The 24,020-nt window shown below is 41.0% G+C and overlaps 2 protein-coding genes across 2 annotated transcripts in view; one reads left to right on the plus strand and one right to left on the minus strand.

The window, feature by feature from the left end:
- Positions 1-1,011: 1,011 nt before the first annotated feature.
- Positions 1,012-1,947, plus strand: LOC134658716 (uncharacterized). Its single transcript, XM_063514369.1, has one exon. It carries the CDS (start codon positions 1,030-1,032, stop codon positions 1,945-1,947), a length of 918 nt encoding a protein of 305 aa, XP_063370439.1. The 5' UTR covers positions 1,012-1,029.
- Positions 1,948-4,251: 2,304 nt separating this feature from the next.
- The window catches only part of LOC134658649 (uncharacterized), a 48,609-nt gene continuing 28,840 nt past the window's right edge, over positions 4,252-24,020 (minus strand). The window contains exons 28-47 of the mRNA XM_063514301.1: positions 23,334-23,491; positions 22,373-22,499; positions 21,498-21,658; positions 20,799-20,945; positions 19,767-19,908; positions 18,915-19,050; positions 17,447-17,652; positions 16,439-16,449; positions 16,149-16,354; positions 14,868-14,963; positions 14,218-14,322; positions 13,919-14,112; positions 12,772-12,898; positions 12,194-12,371; positions 11,226-11,335; positions 8,990-9,121; positions 7,605-7,778; positions 6,883-6,961; positions 6,570-6,718; positions 4,252-6,123 (exon numbers count right to left, since the gene is read on the minus strand). Coding sequence (XP_063370371.1) covers positions 4,252-6,123; positions 6,570-6,718; positions 6,883-6,961; positions 7,605-7,778; positions 8,990-9,121; positions 11,226-11,335; positions 12,194-12,371; positions 12,772-12,898; positions 13,919-14,112; positions 14,218-14,322; positions 14,868-14,963; positions 16,149-16,354; positions 16,439-16,449; positions 17,447-17,652; positions 18,915-19,050; positions 19,767-19,908; positions 20,799-20,945; positions 21,498-21,658; positions 22,373-22,499; positions 23,334-23,491 — 4,510 coding nt within the window. The remainder of the gene's footprint in view (positions 6,124-6,569; positions 6,719-6,882; positions 6,962-7,604; positions 7,779-8,989; positions 9,122-11,225; positions 11,336-12,193; positions 12,372-12,771; positions 12,899-13,918; positions 14,113-14,217; positions 14,323-14,867; positions 14,964-16,148; positions 16,355-16,438; positions 16,450-17,446; positions 17,653-18,914; positions 19,051-19,766; positions 19,909-20,798; positions 20,946-21,497; positions 21,659-22,372; positions 22,500-23,333; positions 23,492-24,020) is intronic.

Genomic DNA, 24,020 nt, shown 5'->3' on the forward strand with positions numbered 1-24,020 from the left:
GGCTTCGTACGGGTTAATAAATTATACATAAACCTTCCTCTTAAATCACTCTATATATATGTAGTTTTAAAGATCTAAGCATAGGTACATAGGGACAGACAGACAGCGGGTAGCGACTTCGTTTTATACTATGTTTTATACTACATTAACACAATAGGTAAAGATAAAAAGTGTTTATTTTAATGAAATAGGGACTTTACTTAATTTTTCTGCCTCTTTGCCTGTCCAAACGGCGACAATTTTTCGCCAATCTGATTAAATTGTCCGATCAAATCAGGCCGTGCGGACGCAAAGCCAATTTGGCTCGCCGAATTCGACAGCCGATTATGACCGATATCACCGATAAAATGGGATGCGGACGCAAGAATACCAATTTGTGACGCTAATATTCACATTTCGGGACTTTTTATAATTTAGAGCACTCAAATATAACCATAAATTTAAAATTGGCGTTTGCGCACGGCACCTGATTTGATCGGACAATTTAATCAGATTGGCGAAATATTGTTCCCGTCTTCGACCGGTATGCATGTTATTTTAAAGATTACGTTAGGTCAAATGTCAACCGTAATTATATGCACTGGCATTGAAGAAATCAGCCAATTAATTTTATTATTAGCAGCTGCACACTATACCGGTAAGTCTAGATTTCTGCAATAAAAATAAAATAAAAGAATAGTATATTATATCAAAATGACCATAGATGCAGGTTGTAGGACAATCTGCGAGGGTTTATGTTATAAATTCCGTGAATAATAGTATTAAGTGAAAAGTTGTTTCTATTTATTCTTGGGGTTTTTTATAGTGATATGTTTTTTAATTTTAATAATAATTTCTTTATAAACTTTACCTTGAACGTTATCTAGTTTGTATATAATAAGTGACTCTATGTATAGTGGAATTTCTACTTTACTATCAGTGTCTACAATACTTCATTAAAATTACTATTGGTAGGTAGGTACCTACTCTTAAACTACGCATCACTACATTGGTTTGATATTTACATTGATTTCTATTTCAGGCTACCAAATGAAGATCCTACCATTTATATCCTGTCTCCTTCTAGCGAGCACAGCTGCACAAAGCGCTCGTGAAACGGTCGTCGTCACGGAAAACTTCTTCAAAGAGGAATACATCATCTACACCAGCGATTACCACATCGTCAAAATATACGTTCCCTTCAACAAATTAAACTTCCAAAATGATGGCCCAAATTCACTATTTTTTGTAGAAGCTGAAATCAATAACACTGATAAAGAAACAATAGATAAAGGATTATACGTTTTCAAAGATGGTAAAGCCATTAAAGTACTAGACAATGGCAGAGACGCCGTAGCTACTAATGAAAATGTAATTTATTTTGGAGCTAATGATGGCATTTACAAATATAATGAGGCTGATAATAGTGCTGCGAAACATGGCACTGTTACTGACAATATTATTCAACTAGCGCATAATAATGTGACAAATACTGTTTACTATTTAACTGCAAACCATGAAGTGTTTAAGCTCAATAATGAAGCAACTAATAGCGTAAAAGTAGCACTCGTCAAAGATGTACAAGCTTTAGTGTTTGGTTTTGAAGGAAACATGTATTACTTTGATTCTAAAAAGAATGTGTATGTATTTAATGATGCAGATAACACTGAACCTAAGAAAGTAGTAGGTTTACCGTCTCAAATTAATAAACTCACGCTAATTGCACCCCTAAATGGCATGGAAAAAGGTTCGGTTTTGCTTGTAGATAAGACAATATATGTTGTCAAGCCAGATGCTACTATTACTAGAGAACTCAGACCAACAACTAAAGTCAGCTTGGAAGTAGAACTGACTGCCTTCGGACCGCAACCAACTATGATCCAATATTACGCTAAAGACAAGAAACTCTATGAATTTTATATCTTCGATATTATGAAAAAGCACAAGGAATATTTTGTAGGCTTTTAGTAATCCTGTACTACTGAATACTGCTAAAGTTTGTTCGAATTTGGTAAACTCTTACATTTATGAGATGATCGCCGTTTATTTTATACAAATCATATTATTTTATATCATATAAAGTGAAATAAATAAATAAGATTAAATTCCATCAGATATTGGCTACCTGTTTATTTTTGTACAGGCAAAGCGTTTTGACCACAGAACATATTAAAGAGGTTAGAATGGCTATCGCGCGCAGTTAGTATCGGAACCGGTGTCGCCGCTCGTTCCTCTCCACATTTACTAACATTCGTGTAACGGTAGTAAAAACTTGTGTGCGTGGTGAATGGATATGCCTCCTTTAGGCAGATTTGATGTTTGGCTTCTTAATCTGAAGGTTATTGTGGCGCAAAAGGCATGTTTACGTTTTTCGGTCAGCGCGGGCGAGTATTAGCATGCGAGCGTTTGCTCATAACCGGCGGCGACACGTACCCTGCTCGCATCGCCATTCTACTTGTTCTGTGGTTTTGACGCTTCGAAAATAGGCACATAGAAGATATTTTAATAAAAATGTTAAAAATATCAAAGAGTGCAACGTCCACTAGATTTACATCTTAACACGTTCACTGCGATAGAAGGTCTAAAGACCCCCTGCTAGTACTCCCGGGCTGTGCGGGAGCAAATATTGTGGTTTCGCTCTGGTGCGGACCTCGTAGCTTATAGAATTGTATAGGTAGAAAAGAGTCCAATATATGGTTCGATTTCTATTATAACGTAGAATTTTTTGACACTTTAAAACACGCAGGAGGTCTTAAGGCCTCTCATCGCACTGAGAGTGAAAAGTGTGCGTCCAGTGCGGATAGGGGGTCTAAAGACCTCATATAGGTAGTACGGGCTTATCCGCCCCCTACCGCACCTGTCTGTGTCTATGATAGTCGAACTACGACCCAGTGATGTGCACGCGTCTATGAGAAATGTACGTAATATATAGCATTTGCTTGTGAGGTACGTACATTCTAAGTAGTAAGCGTCAATTGTGTTCAGTATTTAAGTTAAATACCCAAGAAGTGCTGTTGGTCAGTGAGTGATATTAAAAATAAGTACTTATCGAATGTGATGAATCATGGGTCGTGTAAACAAGAGATGTCGGAGAATTCTACAATTAGCACAGAATCAGAATGAAGTGCAAGACGAAACCTCTGTGCCAAAATATCGCCGAGTTTACCAAAAAGTTACTGCAAAAGCGAACACAGTAAGTGAGCCGTCTTCTAGTAGAATAAAAATCCTTGAAGATATTACTATACTTCCAGACGGGAAGCCAATAAAAAAATTAAGAAAATTAAATCTTACTGCAGTGATTGTACAAGCCACTGTGTCTTAAATGTTTCTATAACAGTCATATGTGATTCACTTACAGTACCTATATATATAATAAAGTTTTTTGATTTATCGATAAAATGCATTTTTATTAGGAACATCACTAGAAGTTAATACAAATGTACCTCAAATTCAGTGCTGTAAGAGGTCTAAAAGCCTCCTAATTATTTTTTGTCATTATTCCATATTCTGACATCAGAATTTCGGGCGAAGCCAAAACAAGACAAAATAGTCCTTTAGAAACAGCATTATATAAGTATCATTCACTAATTTGTGAATTTCATGAGAATAAAAGCATTTTAATATTCTTGTTCCTTGAGTGGTCTTAAGGCCCCTAACCGCACCGGTGAAATGGTACAGTTAAGGCGTAAAGACCTCTTACAGCACTAGTTGAAAGTTAGCAATATTTTGAGCCGCAGTGAACGTGTTAATAAATAATTATTCACCCTTTTTTTATTGTGTTTTTAATTTTGTTTTATTGTAAATAATATCTATGCCTAATTAAAGACAGACGCTAATCTAGTCCTTATCAGTAGAATCGTAAAGTACCTATTGTTTAAAATTATCTACCCTCTGGCACTCCAAGTAAAATAACAACAATAAAATATACTTCATGTTTTATTCAGAATCAGAATGTCGGAACTAACTAAACCTATACTATTTAATTATTTAAAAAAACCCTAGCTCAAGAACAATCAAATAAGATACTTAAGCTTCAATTACAGTGCATTATGTCAATACATAATATTTTTATACATAATTAGATCCTCGCTCTCCAATGGACCTCAAAAGAATATATTATGCTTATCGGTACATAACAATGTTACCTACTGTACAAATGATATATAGAAATATAAATCTGAATGCTCTGGTTAAAAGATCCACTTATCCGAATTTCAACCCTTCAATTTCACCTTCATACGTCGATAGTAGTAGTAGTAGGCGTTCAAAGGGTTAATCTTTTTTATCCTTGCGTTCCTTATAATTATTATCTGTAGCATTATCCTGATCAGTTTTTTCCTCACCCGGCTTGTTCTGATCTTCTGACTTGTGAGCATCATCACTCTTTTGTCTCTCTGATTCAGACTCAACACTGCCATCTGCTTGTTTCTCTTTAGGTATATTTAAAGCCTCGTCGGATAGCCTGTTTTTGGTGGTTGGTGCTGCAGATTCTAGTAGCATTTCAGCCTCTGTCAAAGCAGCAAGGTCAGTTTCTTGATCTTTTGGGGGCCCCACTACAGGCGTTAGAGTTTCTTCTTGTAAAAGGCGCATTGATGTGACAGATGGTTCACGTTCAGTAGCAATTTCTGCAGGCTGGGCAATTTCAGGCAGTGCATCTTTCACAGTCGTAGGCAATTCAGATGAAGGCGCGGGTGGCAACGCAAGCAGTTTCGGTACAGTGACAGAACCATCCGCAGAGGCCGCTCCAGCCGCATCATTATCATGAGATGTGTCTGGTTTTGCTATGTTAAAGAATTCTTCAGGAATTGATGATGGCTGTTGCATTAAGTTGTCATAAGGAGCGGGTAACGCAAGAAGTTCTGTGGCCGAAGGCGTTCTAGTTACATGAGCATCTTTCGGTTTTTTCTTGGGTTCTCTACTTCCTCGATCATAAGACTGATCAGTATCCGCGTTCTTGGGTTCAGGTTCGTCAGATTCCTCCATGGCTTGTTTGGAAGTCATTGGTGCTTGTGAGTCCTCTCGTGCTACAGTAGACGGACTTTTTCTTGGCTGTATGTCTACATCAGAGGCAGTCGCTGAAGGAAGTTCAATTAGCGAAACGTTAGACGGATAATGGTCACCCAAAGGTCTCTCAAGATTCAAAACTGGTGCACTCCGACTTTCTCGCGAATGGACACGATATATAGACTCTGCTAGCTGTGAATGCACGAAGTGGTCCCTGTCAGAACCATCGTGAATAGAGCTTTGTGTTTGGTTGGGGTGTTTCACCCGCATCTGACGACTGGGGCTCATTCTGGCGTCAGAGTCAATTTGGTCTTCGTCTTCCGTTTTGGGACGGTATTGATACGATTCACGCATCTTGTACTTGTAAGCTAAGTATTCCTCGATGCTGTGATGTGCAACGGCTTCTGACTCTTTGATTAGTTCTGGCGATGGCGTGTCGTCATTGCCACGAATACTTCGACTCGCCAGCTTGTTGTCTACGGCTTTTGCTGCGTTTCGAATTCGTTCAAAAAGTTGTGTTGAACTGCTAGCGGGAGGCAGTTCCTCGCGAAACTTAACAGACGTTTCAGTTCTTATAGATTTTTCAGAAATCTTAAGGGCACTTTTCTGTTTCTCGCCCAGGCGTTCAGTCGATAATAAAGAAGCTTTAGTTTCGCCTTTTTGTTTCACCGTTTTAGACTTGGCTTTTGATGTTCCTTCTAGACCATCAGTCACAGCGGGTTCACGCTCGGTCTCTTGAGACTCAGGATACTCGTAAATGGTGCGTTTTATTTCAATCAGAGAGGCTGTCTTGCTGATTGGATTTTCTGGTTCGCCCGGTTTCATATCCGGAGGTGTACCTGGAGTTACATCTGGGCCCCTTGGAGGTACATTTGGACCCCCTGAAGGTCCATCCCATGGACTCCATTGTTCCTCTGAGCCGCCCGGAGTGCCTAGGGTACCACTGGCCTCCGGAGACGGAGGTGGGGGTCCATCGTCCTTGCTACGATGACTACTCTGATAGTCATTTATCAGCTTCTTGCTGTCTGGGAAGTGCTGTAAAAGATACTCCCAGTCATCTAAGAGTAACGTCAGAACTTGAGACTTGCTCGTAGTTCGGTAAGAATAGTCATATGGCTTGTCACGAATTAATCCTTGTTCCTGAAAATAAAAATCTTTAATAGCAGATGCAAATCTTTCAGCAAGGCCGTTGATGAAGGTAATAATACACCATCATTCTACGAAAAAGTAGTTCGAATCGAGATTTCACTGTATGTTTTTAGAAGCAGAAGTCGATAAGTGGGCCTGAGACAGTGTCACTAGGTTGGACGCCACAAACCGCTTACCATATTATTATGGCAATAATGTGGGTACGTAAAGTACATATATAGTCAAATAATATGTCAGATCAGAATCGGGTATGTCAACGACTAATTTATTGTTTATTAGAATGCTACGCAATCCTTCGTCCTTTTGTTATGTACCTAAATGCAACATGACGAAGGTCAAATAAATTCTTGTCAGGGTGTAGAGTCTGTGCAGAAAGAGAAGAGTCTAAGTCTACCTAAGTTTACTATATTCCGGATCGTCAGTCACATTACACTCACAATCCCAAAGTACTGTCCCGTGGTAAAGATCCTTCGTTTCACGCCTTCGTCCTCGTAATCGTCGTAGTTCTCGCTGATCTCCTGGACCTCGCCGGTGTGTACGAGGTACATCGAGTTGGTGATCTCGCCCTGCTTCACCACGTACATGTCTGTACACAATAACAATGATGACTTTGAATCCCGTCGACTTATCCAACTTGATATCAGACGGGATGCCGCCGGCGTGCAGCGTGGTGTCGAATTGAATTGAATTGAATCGATTAGCTTCTTTCACTTGTAATTATGAAAATATGAGAGGTTCGTGTTTACTTACTTCCGTCGTAGTAGTATGGTCGGAGATAGCCGACCATGTGACGGAGCAGAGCGGGCTCGCAGCTCTTGAACACGGGGTGCTACGATAATAGAATTATTTTATTTAAAACAGTAGGCAAGTTATGTACAAAGCTTCTAATGGATGGTTTTCACCTATCAATAGAGTGATTCTTGAGAAAGGTTTAGGTGTAATAGTTTGTTAACCCGTGCGAAGCCGGGGTGGGTCGCTAGTTAACATATATATTTATATTCCATTGAAGTGCACATAGAGGCGCGATCACAGAACAAGTTAGAATGGCGATGCGAGCAGGGTACGTGTCGCCGCCGGTTTTGAGCAAACGCTCGCATGCTACTCGCGCGCGCTGACCGAAAACGAAGTAAACATGCCTTTTTGCGCCACAATAACGTTCAGATTAAGAATCCAGACATCAAATCTGTCTAAAGGAGGTCTAAAGGAGGCGTATCCATTCACCACGCACACAAGGCGCTAGCTAGTTTTTACTACCGTTGCGCGAGTGTTAGTAAATGTGGAGAGGAACGAGCGGCGACACCGGTTCCGATACTAACTGCGCGCGATAGCCATTCTACCCTCTTTAATATGTTCTGTGGGCGCGATTATGCATGGTCACTAGTCACTACCGACTAGGTTAAGACGCCGTCATAATAGCTCTAGGTACATAAGGGTGTGTAAAGGTAGGGTATGCCCTACGATTGTCTTTTTACCTGATCCCCAACATCCTTATAGGCTTGACACATGACTTTTAACTTGAGGCAAAGAGGCGCGCCGGCCAGAAACTTAGGCAACTGCTCCCCTCTCGCCTCTCGCCACAGCAGCACTGCGTACTTGTTCACCAGACGGATCAGTGCTGGTGATACGCGATTGTTCTTTAGGAAGTCCTTAAAAAAACTGAAGGTCAAAAGTGCGAGGAAGCAGGCACACAGTGGAGCGCAGGAAGTATATTGGTGTTTACAGGACTGGCAGGAATTTATTTTTATTTTTATTAATTATTACATATACCTAAATGAAATTTTTAATAATTATATACTTACTTATACATAAATTGAACTAATTTATTTTATTGTCGACGTTAAATTTAACCTATTACTTTGTAAACTAGTCAAAATGAAAAATATTTTTATTAATTGTTAAATTTTTAATTATTTTCCACTAATTTACTTTAGTATTAAGTTTTAGTTAAGTACATTGCTATGTACCCTAACGGGGTTCATGTGAACGCTAGCTGTAAAATGCCCTTTGTAAGACCTTATGTAACACATGATTATAAATGCAATAAATGAATTATGAATTATGAAATTATAAATTATGAATTATGAAATTATGAATTATGGCCAGTCAACATGCCAATCGCTAACGCTCCGTAGCGAACGAAACGCAACTGTCAATGTCACATATATGGAAGAGTAGTAATAGAGAGACACAAAGCGATTCGATAGCGAAGCGTAAGCAATCGTCAACTTGGTTAGGCCCCCTGGTCGAATCAGAAACTGTTATTTTTCTAGCAGTATTGTATTGTACAAGAGACGAGAAGTTTATTTCTAGCGCGTGAGATATATTTTCTTGTGGGTCACTCGTAATAGGGTTACTGCGCTTCAAATTCGCTTTAAAGATGTAGTATTTCTGAAGATAAGGTATACAACCAAAACAATGGGTCGGATTATTTGGAAACATTCTGTAATAGGATCAAGTGGATAAAGCAAGAAATGAATAAGCGAAGTAGGTATTTCAAATGGTCTTTGTACGTTTCATTTTTGAGATAATTAAAAGGCGTCCATAGGCTTCGGTGACTGCTTACCATCAGGCGGCCCGTATGCTTGTTTGCCACCGAAGTGGTATTAAAAAAGCGTGAAGGTCAGGTCTACCTACCGCTTGTCTCAACCTCAACCGTTAGTTTTTGTAGTAGATGCCAGCTGACTTTTGGAAGTAAATCTAATAAGGTAGATACGTATTTAAATTTAACTTACTTAACCAAACTACATTAAATAGTCACACGCAGTCATAACTTTCAATTATTTCGCAATTAACCACGATAGCTTCTTACTAACTGCCTCAGGTAGGTCTACCATGAGTTAATTGTTATAAATTTTACCTGAAGCTCCAGAAACTTGGCGTAGTAGCTGAAGGCGCGGAAGGACGCGTAATGCACGATGTTGGAGAACTCCCCCACGTATACCACGTACATCAGCTGCGAGATGATCAGGAGAACTGACACGTACACCACCTGCAAACAACGTTCCGTACCCAACGTGTAGTCTGTGCGGAAAGAGAAGAGTCGTGGAATGTACGGGGCCCGATACATTCCACGACTCATTTTTTTCCGCACAGACTCTAAGAACGGGACCCTATTACTTGCAACCCCCCTGTTATTAATCGGCTGCCGTACTTTGTGGGCGCCCGCAACTCCAGAGGTGTCGCATGCGCGTTGACAATCTTTTAAAAATCTATATCACTACATAGTATAAAACAACACTACACACTACACTACATAGTATAAAACAAAGTCGCTTCCCGCTATTCATATTTAATTAGTCGCTTCCCGCTGTCTGTCTGTCTGTCTGTATGTATGCTTTGATCTTTAAAACTATGCAACGTATTTTGATGCGGGGTTTTTAATAGATAGAGTGATTCAAGAGGAAGGTTTATGTATAATTTGTTAACCCGTGCGAAGCCGGGGCGGGTCGCTAGTATAGTTATATAGGTATAGTAACAATAATTATGTTAATTGTGCATGTATAATTTACTAACAATTTGATGTAAATTTTCCTCATTTAAGTGAAGTTCTGTTATATCTTCTTGAGAAATAAAGATTCTTAAACCTGAAGACTCCTCTGTCCGTCTGTCAGTCACCAGTCTGTATCTCATGAACTGTGATAGTTGATATTTTCACAGATGATGTATTTCTATTGCCGCTATAACAACGGTAACTAAAAAGTACGGAACCCTCGGTGGGCGAGTCCGACTCGCACTTGTCCGGTTTTTTATGATATCAGAGGCATAAGAGCAGACCAACAACTGCAACATCAGAGAAGTTGCTAGCAATTTGCCGGCCTTTAAGATGGAAGAGATGGGAAAGAGGGTACTCTTTTTTTAATGAAAGTAAAACTTTTTTGTTGGGCATAATGTCAGCAATGCCGTTGTGAGCGAAGCTTGTCTGCACAAAATACGCGCTGCCGGTGCAAGCCCCGTAGACAACATCCCAATCGCTATCGCTACGTAGCGAACGAAACGCAACTGTCACCGTCACGCTAATATGCAAGAGAGAAGATACACAAAGCGCATCGATGGCGAAGGCGAAGCGCAAGCGATCGTCACCTTGGCTAAGCCGCCTGGTATACTCGTCGCTGCACAATACGGTCTCAGCAATAATGATACCGAATAATAATGGTAGCTGTACCTCCATCTCCTTCTTGGACATAATGTCAGCAACCCCGTTGGAAGCGTGTCAGCACAAAATACACGCTCCAGGTATATTCGTCGGTGCACAGTACAGTGTCTGACACTATAGCACAGAATAAATAATAGTACTAGGTACAGAAGACTCACTCTCTAACAAAACGCGTCTGTTACGATCAGCACAGATATGGCCGCTAGGTGGCGACAGCGCCACGCGCGGCTTATGGCTTTGCCCAAAATTGGTGTGGAACGGATGTACTTTTAGCTACCTGTAGCAAAGCGAGAAATCGCGGAGTGAGCCACGCCTGACTGTAGTTTGTAGGTAGGTACCTCTATCTCCTTCTTTGGCATAATGTCAGCAACACCGCTGTGATCGAAACTTGTCTGCACGCTGCAGATATATTCGTCGCAGCTCAGTACAGTGTCAGCAATAATGACACTGTAGTTTGTAGGTACCTCTATCTCCTTCTTTGACATTATAGTGTCAGCAACTCCGTTTGTAGCGTGTGCACAGTAGTGTCAGCAATAATGATAATGTACATTATTAAATTGTACAACGGGACTTAATCGCGTATCTAAGTTTTAAGATTTACCTCCGACGTTTCGAGAACGGCGTTGTCCCCGTGGTCTCGGAGAAGACTGGCTTAAGTTGACATCAGCATCTTCTAACCGTGCGAGGTTTTCGAACTACCCGCACTTACTAAGCTTAGATACGCGATTAAGTCCCGTTGTACAATTTAATAATGTGTAAAAATCGTGAAAGTTTAAATCAGTGGTAGTGTGGTGTGTGTAGTTTGTAGGTACCTCTAGCCCCTTCTTGGGCATAATATCAGCAACCCCGTTGGAAGCGTGTCAGCACAAAATACACGCTCCAGGTATATTCATCGCTGCACAGTACAGTGTCAGCAATAATGACACTGTAGGTTAGGTACCTCTATCTCCTTCTTTGGCATAATGTCAGCAACACCGCTGTGATCGAAGCTTGTCAGCACAAAGTGCAAGCTGCAGATGTATTTGCTGTCGCAAAGCGGGTCCCCGGAATCTGCAAGAAACAAAGTTTATAATTTTACAAGCTTTTAATTGCTACCTATGTAATTAAAATTGACCCACTTCCCGGTTTCCTATGAAGCTGAAAATTGAATTTGCATACATACAGATGTAGTGCATGATTATTTTCCATCGAATTCTCACGGAAACGTACGAACGTGTCTTGCTATTTCAGTCAGTCTCGGTACAAAACGTACTGAAGCTGACTGAAGTAGCATGACAAAAACGTTTCCGAGAAAATACGATGGAAAACAATTATGCACTACATCTGTATTCTGTAATCATAATCATAATCATAATCATAATCATTTATTTGCGTTAAAAAAGGTTATATACAAGTTCTTTCTTTAAAATATACATTTTCAACTCCCATCTTTCTTAACTGACTATGCAGCATGCAAATGTTAGTGTAATATATTTCTAACTTAACCTATTTAAGCTTGTTTTGTAAAATTAAATATCAACAAAATTAAAAATAAAGTAAAAATAAAAATACACTGTCACTACTGTCAGAAAATAATAATATATCACATATCTCAATTGTCATAACTAGATTGTTGATTAACTAGGTATTCATTAATAGAATAAAATGTCGAATCCAGCAGCCATTGAAAGAGTCCTCTTTTAAATTTACTATAAGGCAGTTCTCTTATGTTGTTCGGTAGCTTATTAAATAGATTTACACACATCGCATAACAATTTTTCTTAAAAGTGGCAGTTCTTTGCATTTTATTTATGTAATATGTAAGGCGCTTGCCAGAGAGCACCACGTTTCAAACACTATATGTGATTGTAAACTACATCATGAAAATCAGTGTACTTATTATTAAGCTAGTTATATACTTATATTTACCGTTATATTTCCAAGACTGCCCCGGTTCAGCGCGGTCTACGCTAAGCCCGATGAAGAACCATAGACACGTCAAACAGTGGATTAAAATTGTAAACCACATGACGAGAGTCAAGGCGCTGAACAACAGGTTCTCTGTGGCTCGCTTCTGATAGCGTTTCAGGTATTTGTAGACTGTTGACTGTAACAATACATGTACTAAGACTACTAAGTAATTTCTCAATGGTTGAATACATTAAATAAAGGTGAAAATGGTTCCTACTACTACCAATAACATTTACAGATTGCCATTGCCACGAGACGCACTCTCCGAGCGTGTACGTACGATCACTCTTGCATATTTAAGCCATAGAGAGGCAAACAACGAAATATCGATTTTCGCGTCGCGGTAGATCATCTAACGCTGACTGCCACCTGGCATCAGCGTCTACCGTACACGCCATCGTCGCCAGGAGCGTACGTTCCGTGGCCTTCGGGTAAACCTTAAGGGCTAATTGCACTGGTAACCATGGTAACTCCAGGTTTAACCGGTTAACCCCGGGTTAGTAAATGGTGGTAAAGAGTCAAAATGAAGGACTCACAAGTCTCAGCACCCTGTTGAGACGCAGACAAGACAGTAAGAGCCAAGGATCTCTCTTCAACAAGCAGAACAACTCGATGGGCACAAATGAAGCCACGTCCATTTTGAATTCCGTGCTCTTGAAGTACCTGTACAATATAATATTTAAAACTTTCGCGTTTTGAACACTATTCACATTTATAGACGGAGCTATAGCGAAATTTATTTTATTACCTTTATTTACCGACGTCGATAAACATGTGCGAAACGTCGGTAAATAAATGTAATAAAATAAATTTCGCGATAGACCCGTCTAATAAATGTGAATATGTATCTGTTTAATATATGTTGATTTTATTTGTAAATGTTAAGGGTAGTATTCCACCTGTCCAATTTCTTTGTCCAATGTGCATTGCGTCTCACTCTCTAATTAAGCAAAATGTGAGACGCAAATACACATTGGACCAAGATATTGGACAGATATAAACAACCTAAGTTAAAAATGTATTTCGATATCAGGCTTTCACCTTGGGCCTCGCACTGAGGTCAATGTTTGAGGCTCAATATTTGCCCTGTGCCTATATTGCGTTGTACCTGAATCTAAGTTGATCCAAGCAGATACTGAACAACTTTAGGGATATCCCATACAACGTTCCCATACAATTAACGTAATTCTGTTTATAGTATTTGTTGGTATAGCGGCAACAGGCGGTCTAGCATGAGTTGCGTTCTCGCGCGCGAGTCCATACTTGAAGTCGCGCAAGACGTATGGAGTCGCGCGCGAGAACGCAACTCGTGCTAAACCGCCAGAAATACATCATTCTGTGAACATTTCAACTGTCTAGCTATCACGGTTCATGACATACAACCTGGTAAAAGACAGACAGACAGTGGAGTTGGGTACGGAACCTTTAAAAAAGCTGGCTTGATTGTAGCCTCCTGCACTGGAAACTGGAGACTTTGGTTGCTTCTATCTAACATAACATGATATCAATTGAGAGTCATTCCAAATTATATATGACACCGTAAGATTGTGAACCCGTTAGTTTATAATCTAACGTAGGTTAGGTTAGGTTAGATTATAATCTCCCTACCGTCAGTTTATAATGTAACTAGCGAGATTATAATATGACGAGTGTTTACAATTTTACGGTGACATATACACTAACATCATCTTGGCATTCTCATATTCCTCAGTCGGCAGCTTCACTAGTCGCGGCACCGTAAAGTGCAGCACAATCTTGAGCAGAAAGCATACGTCTAGCGTGTACAACGACGCCAAAACCGGCACAGAGTTGTTCTGGAACCCGGCGTTGTACAGGTCCGTGTACACGCAGACCATGGACGTTATTATGAGGAATACCTGTGGATAAGTTTTCAGTTCGAGTCTGTGCGGAAAGAGAAGAGTCGTGAAAAGTACTAGTCGCGGCCCCGTAAAGTGCAGCATAATGTTGAGCAGAAAGCATACGTCTAGCGTGTACAACGACGCCAAAACCGGCACAGAGTTGTTCTGGAACCCGGCGTTGTACAGGTCCGTGTACACGCAGACCATGGAGGTTATTATGAGGAATACCTGCGGATAAGTTTTCAGTTAGCACCAATAACGTAGAGAAAGTTTTGACTACGTGTAGGTAATAAAGAATACAAAAAATACAGGACCTGAAAGTTTCAAAATTTAAGTTTTTTTTAACTTCCAAAAAGTAAAAAAGCCACCCACCATTCGATTCCTTACATTTTATCCAAAAAAAGATCGTATGTCAACGACAAAAGCGCAATTTTCTTGTTTTGTCCATATTTCAAGATAGGCTCTCAGCTCTCAGTGACCTTGACGTCACGTTCACTTATCGTTTTGTTAGGAGCGTTTCGCGATTGAAGTAACTACGACTCTCGGACTTTGACTATCATTTCTGACTTTTGTATTGCTTTAATGCAATGGGTTCCATATAGACATTTGATCCCAAAAACAAACTATCGATTGATCCATTAATGAAAATTTGTAATCTAGCCTATTCTCTGGTGAAATATGTCCCATGCCCGCCAGGCGGCGCTGCTGTCAGGCCCAAAGTGAATAATTTATTTAAACGCAAGTCATTTGACCACACCAAACAGGGTAGGTACCTGGACTAGGCCGCTCGCGAGATGCTTGATGATTTTCGTGTCCAGGGGCTTTGACGTCCGCAGAAATTCACTAGTAGCGTTAGCTTTTATACATAACTGAAACAACGTATAAGATTATAAATATATTTATTTGGGAAAATGTAGTACTTGTATAGTAGTAAACATAAGTAGTTGGAAGGTGATTTTTAATGCGTACATTTTACTTAAAGAAGCATGCAAATCACACATGCGGTCACAGAATAGGTACCAGCAGTACCTAAATAATACTGCTATGTGCGTCACGTAATGCCCCAACAAAGAAGACCTTTTTGTGGAAAGTGTTTGTTTTTATTTAATACTTAGGCCACAAGATAATACTTTGATAATCAATGATAAACCTTCCAACGCGCACGATCCCTATAAATAAATATTATAGGACATTCTTACACAGATTGACTAAGTCCCACAGTAAGCTCAAGAAGGCTTGTGTTATTGTGGGTACTCAGACAACTTCTTCTTCCTCGCGTTGTCCCGGCATTTTGGCCACGGCTCTTGGGAGCCTGGGGTCCGCTTGGCAACTAATCCCAGGAATTGGCGTGGGCACTAGTTTTACGAAAGCGACTGCCATTTGACCTTCCAACCCAGAGGGTAAACTAGGCCCGTATTGGGATTAGTCCGGTTTCCTCACGATGTTTTCCTTCCTGTTTCCTTCACCGAAAAGCGACTGGTTAATATCAAATGATATTTCGTACATAAGTTCCGAAAAACTCATTGGTACGAGCCGAGGTTCGAACCCGCGACCTCCGGATTGCAAGTCGCACGCTCTTACCGCTAGGCCACCAGCGCCAACCGCTAGGCCACCAGCGACAACTCTGGGTACTCAGACAACGATATATATAATATACAAATACATAAATACATAATTTTCTTGACCGATTAGTAAAGTTTGCATCAAAATCCGTTCAGCCGTTTTCACGTGATGCGCGGTCAAATAAACAGATAAACATACAAACAGACAAAAATTAAAAAAAACTTTTGGAACGAGTTATGTTATCGATTCTAAGTATCCCCAGCCAAATTTTTTTGAAATATCTTCCATGTACAAACTTACGACCCTCTTCAGCTTTATTATATGTATAGATAAATACATAGAAAACACCCAAGACTCAGGAACAAATATCTGTGGTCACCCAAATAAATGCCCTTACCGAGATTCGAACCCAGGACCATCGGCTTCACAGGCAGAGTCGCTACCCACTAGGCCAGACCGGTCTTCAAACCCTACCCTATAGACGATCTAACCTCATTATCTTGTCGATGCGTGGCCATAAGCTGCAGCACTACCGGGAAGCAGTCCCGGACGATGTCATAGAACGCCTTGGAGCGCATCCGGAGGAGCTGCACGTCTGTGGCTGCCACCAGGCGTGAGCGCACGCGCCATGACACCGCGTCCGACAGGTTGCCTGCCATGCTGCCGGCATGCAAGTAGGTAAACATCCGTAGACCGACTCAGTTTTTTAGATTCGACCAATAAACCCAAATAAAATTATACACTCAAAAATTGACTCTGCTGCACTATTATCATCCATTACCTTTAACACACCTAGATTTAGAGGTCGTAACACTAAACTTTTCGCACTTAGAGTGTACAAAAACAACACTTCATTCTATAATCCAATTACAAGAATGTGCCGCCAATATAACGATTTAACAGCCGGTGATCATCGCGGTAGGGGCATTGATATTTTTGACCCTCACATCGCTAGGTTTAGGAAGTGCTTGGCTGGCGTCCTCTTCTCCCACTAAACTGATGACATCTGCCTTAATCCTCTAAGTTTGTTTCATCTGTGATGTTTAATAGTCTTTATATGTAAAGTTCGTTACTCGTTATATTGTAATGTTTAGATAGTTTTTTCTTCTCTGATATTTTTCACTGTAGCTATAATATGGTGTTAATTAGTTTGTAATATTTCCGCTAAATTGTAAAACATGCTGTTTACACTTGTTTTGGATCTCGTGCTAGATTTAAGCCATAATGTACAATTGTATTACCCATGATATTGTACGATGTCTGTTTAGTGTACCTAATAAAGTAAAAATAAAAATAAAATAAGGAAAATTATTTAAAAGTATTTTTAATATTAGTGTATGCTGCGGATTGTTGGATCGTAGACTCGGAAATAAAGGCATTTGCAATTGTATTTGGGAAGGCGCAGAAGCAGAAAGACGACGGTGCCACCCTTCCACATATAGATTGAAACCCCTTTTCTACTATAAAATGTTCAACGTATTGCCTATGTATTATTATGGCTTAAATAAATAAATTCCCTAGTCATTAGAGAGCTACCGTGGAAAAAACAACGGAATAAATGTCTTGAACCACAGAATAAATAACAGTACTAAGTACAGAAGACTCACTCTCTAACAAAACGCGTCTGTTACGATCAGCACAGATATGGCCGCTAGGTGGCGACAGCGCCACGCGCGGCTTATGGCTTTCCCCAAAATTGGGGCCGAACGGATGTACCTGTAGCAAAGCGACGAAATCGCGGAGTGAGACATGCCTGCTTGATCTTTTTTTTTTTTTTTTCTTATCTTACCTTCCAACATCAAGTTTAGTGACCTTGCAAACTCCATCTGCCAAGTGAGTGGTCCTCAGCTGGAGCTGGCCGCTGTACACGAAGTACAGGTGGTGGGTCACGTCGTTCTCCTGGAAGATGGTGGTGCCCTGGAGGAAGTGGATGCTGCGGACCGCGCGGCCCAGGACCCGGAGGAGAGATACGTCGCAGTCGGAGAGGATCGGGCACTGATGCAAATGGAAAATATGACACTTAACACAATCCCTGCGCTACGGGAAGCATTTGACCGTATTAGACTTTCCGCCGGTGAGGCAGCTATCTGCGGTTGTCTTACCCCCGGTGCGGCGGTGGTTAAAATTCCCGTAAAATTAAGGGTATTGAAAAATGCCTATATCTTTTGGAATTTTATACAGATCCGCAGGCGATGGCAGCTGTATATACAGTCTATTGAGGATCTACAAGGATATAGTCTATTGATCACAATGACTTTTAGTTCAAATCGATAACATTCCAGGTCTGTAGGGACCTTTAAAGTCAGGACACGGTACGGGAAAATGTAGGTCGTGCCGCAAATTTGGCTTTCTCAATACGGGAAGTATATGACTCGTAACGCACTGGCAGTAAGTTTGGGTTTCGCGCTGCCGCACCGAATATGTTAAGTTATTTTTCTAAGACCCTCTTGCACCATCATCCCACTAACCCGGGGTTAATTCAATTCAATTCAATTCAAAATATACTTTATTCATGTTGGCCTAGCAACAAGCACTTATGAATAGTAATTAGGTTAACCGGTTAAACCGATAACCCAGGGTCAATTGGTATTGGTAACCATGGAACTCCAGGTTAACCGGTTGACCCCGGGTTAGTGAATGGTGCAAGTGAACCTAAGTCTGTTTTGTCTACCATAAGTCGCTCTTTGTTATAGTGCTTCCTAAAAGAACCTTGTTGGCTTGGTTGGCTTTATCCACGTGGTTAAATAAGTGTCACTTTTTAACACCATACTATTAAAAGAAATGGGCACTGTCTGTATTATGCTGTTATGCAGACCATTACGATGTTTTACGCTGTCATGTAGACATTTCATGCATAATTGTTTTCCATCGGATCATCCATATTTTCTCGGAAACGTTCGTATTTGTCATGCTACTTCAGTCAACCTCAGTACTTTTTGTACCGATACTGACTGAAATAGCAAGACACGTTGGTACGTTTCCGTGAAAATTCGATGGAAAATGATTATGCACTACATCTGTAGAATAATTCCGTAATTTGCACATCTGTAGTAAGGTAAGTTTAACCTTTTCCACGCCGTATCAAACACAAAAGCTGTCACTCAGACGCCACATCATTGAATTGTCAAAACTGAAGTTCAACTTTATGTATATGCACGTAGGTCGATGTTGCTCTGTGGTCTGTGACCGATTAATCGGTCTTTGGCGTTGAACCTACGGTACGGATATATCGGTCATTGGCGTCCAAAAGGTAATACCTTAGCGAATGCAGGTCCGTACAGGTGCATTATAGCATCGCTCCGTAGAGTGATCTGATCGCAAAGCTTGAGAACATTGCGCGCGTCTATACCATCAGTTTTTATCCAGTTGAATTCGTAGTGGTCCATGATTTCTCTGCAATCGCGAAATAAAACGTGACAAAAATATATTATTGTGATACTCTACGTATCACCATAGGACTCATTTAGACGGCGCGCGAACTCGTATACGATTTTAGTTACATTGCAGATTGCAGACCATTGAGGTTACATCAATTCAGCCGACCGATCAAATAACGCGATGTAATGAAACACGCATGCAAGTTTTCGCACCGTCTAAATGAGCCCTTAACGTAAGGCCACAATTTTGCATTTTATAAGAATAAATAATTTCTTAAACAACGAAAATGTAGAGGGAACAAAAATATCACATAATATATAACCAATGTTATAGAACTTGTGAACAATGAAGCGCTGGTGGCCTAGCGGTAAGAGCGTGCAACTTTTAATCCGGAGGTCGCGGGTTCAAACCCTGGCTCGTACCAATGAGTTTTTCGGAACTTATGTACGAAATATCATTTGATATTTATCAGTCTCGCTTTTCGGTGAAGGAAAACATCGTGTGAAAACCGGACTAATCCCAATAAGGCCTAGTTTCCCCTCTGGGTTGGAAGGTCAGATGGCAGTCGCTTTCGTAAAAACTAGTGACTACGCAAATTTTTAGGATTAGTTGTCAAGTGGACCCCAGACTCCCACGCCGAAAATGCCGGGATAACGGGAGGAAGAAGTTAGAACTTGTGAACAATAGTTGTAGTATTTGACTATAATATTATGTATGTGATTTTAAGGTACTTCTGCAATTGCTTATCTAGCCTCTCCCGCCGCATGAACTGCAGCAAGTCCCTCATGTGCTCCTGGTAGGTGGCCAGCGTGCTGTCCACGTTCGCCCGCAGACTGATGATGCGCACCGACATGTATATCGTTGTGAGAGAACCTGTTCAAAAGAGGTATGTTCAGACACAACATTTAATCCCAAGAATACATAAGAGATGTATCATGTAGGACCAAAAGTTCTTGATATGAGAGCTCCCTTGGACGCTTTTTATGGCAACAAATGGCGCTGTGTTGTATGCATCAGGGATGTTACGGAGCTCCGTTTCCGTTTCCGTTAAGTCGGAACTTCCGTTTGGTATTACACATCCGTTTCTGTTCCGGTTCCGTTACTTTTGAAACGGAAGTTATATCGGATGTCAATTATTAGCGTGGCAGCGGGACATGAGCGGTGTACATCAAAAACAAACAGGTTTATACCAGTCATTCGCTCATAGCCCCGCTTGCCACGTGCTGCAGTAATTAGATGTTCTGGTATATCCGTGTTTTTGAATTTAAAGTACCTATTCGTATGTGTTGTGTTGTGTAATGTATACCTACTGATAGTACTGACTCAGGCTCCGGTTCTGGTTCCGGTTCCGTTTTCGGTTCCGATTCCGTTTCTGGTTCCGATAAACTAAATTTAAAACATCTGGTTCCGCTTTCGGTTCCGATAAAACCACATCCGTTACATCCATCTATGCATCTTTACTTTTGAAATCATTGAAAGTCCGCCATTTGTATATTGTCCTATATTTTCTGTCCAATCAATAAATAATACACCAGACAAGTTGTGAAACAAATTTCTCATAAACTTATCGGGATGTCTGGTGACCTTCGAGCGAGTGAATACGGGTAATGTAAACAAAACATTTCCACAGGTAAGATATAAATGATACGCGATTTTCGAACAACTCAAACGTAGTGTTGCTAACCCGCGATTTTTCAAATTAGCCGCCTTTTTCTACTGACAATATTTGATTCACCAAGTATAAAAAAACTAGAGAATCTCACCGAGCACCATGCTCCAGAACAGCACGCTCATTATGTTGAGGTTAGAGGGGGAGATGGTGTTGTATCCTGTCGTTGTCGCCTCGTACACGATCCAGAAGAAGCAGCTCACGTGCAGGTTGTAAGGGGTCTCCGTCACGTTGAACCGGTCTGTGGGTGAAACAACTTTGATTTTATAGAATAGAAATCATTTATTCAGACAACACATCAATACAAATAACACAGCAAATACAAGGCCAAGAAAGATAAAAAAAAGCAGTGGAAATAGAGATGTGAAGCCGAAATGGTTTCCACTCAGCAATGCAGCTGGCACGACTACCGTGGTCAACGCTGGTTTTCTGTGGAGCCAGCGATGTGTGCGGGACCCTCAATAAATTATATACTTGTATGCAAGTTCAATGCGTAATTTAATGCGTATATGACTATAAATTAGGCGCGGTGTTTGTGGTAGCACCGGTAGCCATATAAATACTTATATATCGTTATCCCCTATCTGTTGTTATACCATAGAGAGGTACAAACGACGATCATCAGCTGATTAACTTAGCAGACGTTTATGAATAACGCCTTAAGCCTTCATAAGGCCTAAGGCAGAGGGAATTATTCAAACATATGTTCTATTTTCGATGAGTAAGACTGACATTTGAATGTCATTTTGGAATGTCAGCCTGGTAAAAGGTTAAAAAGTGAAAGCATGCTCACAAGCGTTACTATACAGGTGTATCCAGGAGCCCCCGGGGTCGTTAAACGGCACGAAGGCCCACCGGGTCTGGTCCTCCGAATGGTATATCCTCACCGATGAGAAGATCAGGCAAACCGTCAGAACATTCAGGATCGTTAGGAAGATGGGGATAGTTTTGAATCTGGAGAAGGATAAATACTCTTTAACCGTAGGCTGATATTATAAGGGCCACTTGCACCATACCATTAACCCGGGGTTAAGCGGATAAACCTTTAACCCAGTATCAAATTGTAACCATGGTAACTCCAGGTTCAACGAGTTAATCCCGGGCTAGTTGAATGGTGCAAGTGGTGCTAAGACATACAAAATCGGGCTCATTTCGCTACGGTCTGATAAATAAGACAAAACTTCGTGTGACTTCGTCGCCGGTGACACGAGCACGCTCAGCAGCAGAAGTTGCTAAGCGGGCGAGGTGTTCAAAATTATCTGACGCTCTTATTGTCTTAACCACAGAACATATTAAAAAGGTTAGAATGGCTATCGCGCACAGTTAGTATCGGAACCGGTGTCGCCGCTCGTTCCTCTCCACATTTACTAACACTCGCGTAACGGTAGTAAAAACTAGCTAGTGCCTTGTGTGCGTGGTGAATGGATACGCCTCCTTTAAACAGATTTGACGTCTGGCTTCTTAATCTAAACGTTATTGTGGCGCAAAAAGGCATGTTTACTTCATTTTAGGTCAGCGCGGGCGAGTAGCATGCGAGCGTTTGCTCGAAACCCCACGGTGACACGTACCCTGCTCGCATCGCCATTCTACTTGTTCTGTGGTCTTAACAATAAAGCCGCGTCAAGGTCGTTTTGAACACCCAGCCCGCTTAGCAACTATTGTACGTACACTATTATAATGTCACGACGCGCCACGAAGCTGGTCAGCATGTCCAAGGTCCCGGGCAGGCGGTACAGCTGGAGCAGTCTGTTCAGCATCAGAGCTTGCTTCATAGCAGTCACTTGGTACAGGTCACCTGTAACAATAAGTCATGTTTGACGGGATCAATAAAATTAATCAAACCTGCCTGACTATTAGGGTTTGCAATCCGAATCCGGAATATATGAAATTATCCGGATCAGGATCCGGATCCGCGGATCTTCTCATACATTTCGGATCCGTCGTGCAAACCCTATTCCTGACAAATCATCATATCAGCTTCATATGAAAATATGTTGCCTCAAAACTGCGTAATTCAAATAATACTCACACCTCAACAAAGATATTCGCATTAGTTTTGGATTTGGACCATACTTGGGTAGAATTTGATGGTTTCACGGATCTTATCACCACGGCCCGGAATTTTCGCGGCAAAACAAAAGGCTGTCGCAATCTTGCTAGAGTTATAAACATTTTTTGTCGATATCGATAGTTGTGTAGGTGTGTTGTCTAATAGAAGAAAAAACGATCCACGGAAAAAAATATTAATAAGAAAATTTACGTGAGGTTTGTATAAAATTATGTAGAAACAGTAGGCAGCGGTGTTGATAGCCCTAGTCGCGTCCCTCAGATCCAGCTCCGAGCGGGGCACCAGTAGATGTGCCATGGTTTGCGTTGCGGTGTCACAGATACATTGAGTCGAGAGTACTCGAGAGGATCCTATCAGCATGTATATATACGCCCTTCATGTACACTGGCGTTCAAAAGTGCATGGACATATTTCAACCGTAATATTAAGACATTACGGTCGACATCTATCCATGCACTTTTGAACGCCACTGTAACATCAGCTGGAGAGAGAGGTGACTCCCTCTGCATAGAAATTTGTTTGCAGTGGGACTCACCTCTCTCTGCAGCTGAATGTACTCACCGTAAGAATACTTCATGGACACTTCCAGGTCTTCCAGAGGTAGGCAGCCGAGCAGGTCCAACATGAATGCGCCCCGAAGATAATGAGCGGCCGTGTTCGCCGGGTGGTACACCAGGATGCCCTTCTCGTCAAAAAAGCCGACGAACAGGCGGAATATTCTGTAAATGTAGGTATGTGAGTGTGGGTCAAACCATGAAATGTGGGTGAATCAACTACCTACTTATTTCTTGTTGTTATTCTGTCCCGTCAGACAGGTTGTTAAAAAAACTCTTGTACCACGTTAGGTTATTGTGTTTGGTATTGGCTCATTGTGAAGAGGCCCCTAAAAGTACCTACACATTGTGGAATAGTACATTATTGTCGAGGTTCGGAAGTAGCTACTTGCAGGCTGAGGATTCGTTTTAAACGGACGACCTTGGGAGTCCGTTTAATTGAATCCGAAGCCAGCAAGTAGCCTTCCAGCCGAGTCATATATAGTGCTTTTCTCAAAAATGGTGCAAGAAATAGAAATATTTTACAGAACTTACAGAAGCAACGTTCTAATTTTCCATTAATTTTCACAGAAAAAAATACAACCATTAAAAAAATTAGCTTGCCGCCTTTAAAAAAAAAAGAAGTGTATTTTTCTGCTGAAAATACGCCAACCTATTTGAGACACCTAAATAGTCGCGGTACCAACATTAAGCC

This window comes from Cydia amplana, chromosome 23 (assembly GCF_948474715.1).
Source record: "Cydia amplana chromosome 23, ilCydAmpl1.1, whole genome shotgun sequence".
Classification (NCBI taxonomy): domain Eukaryota; kingdom Metazoa; phylum Arthropoda; class Insecta; order Lepidoptera; family Tortricidae; genus Cydia; species Cydia amplana.

Coding starts and splice junctions, on each gene's coding strand:
- LOC134658716 (XM_063514369.1), top strand. CDS start 1,030: ATGAAGATCCTACCATTTATATCCTGTCTCCTTCTAGCGAGCACAGCT.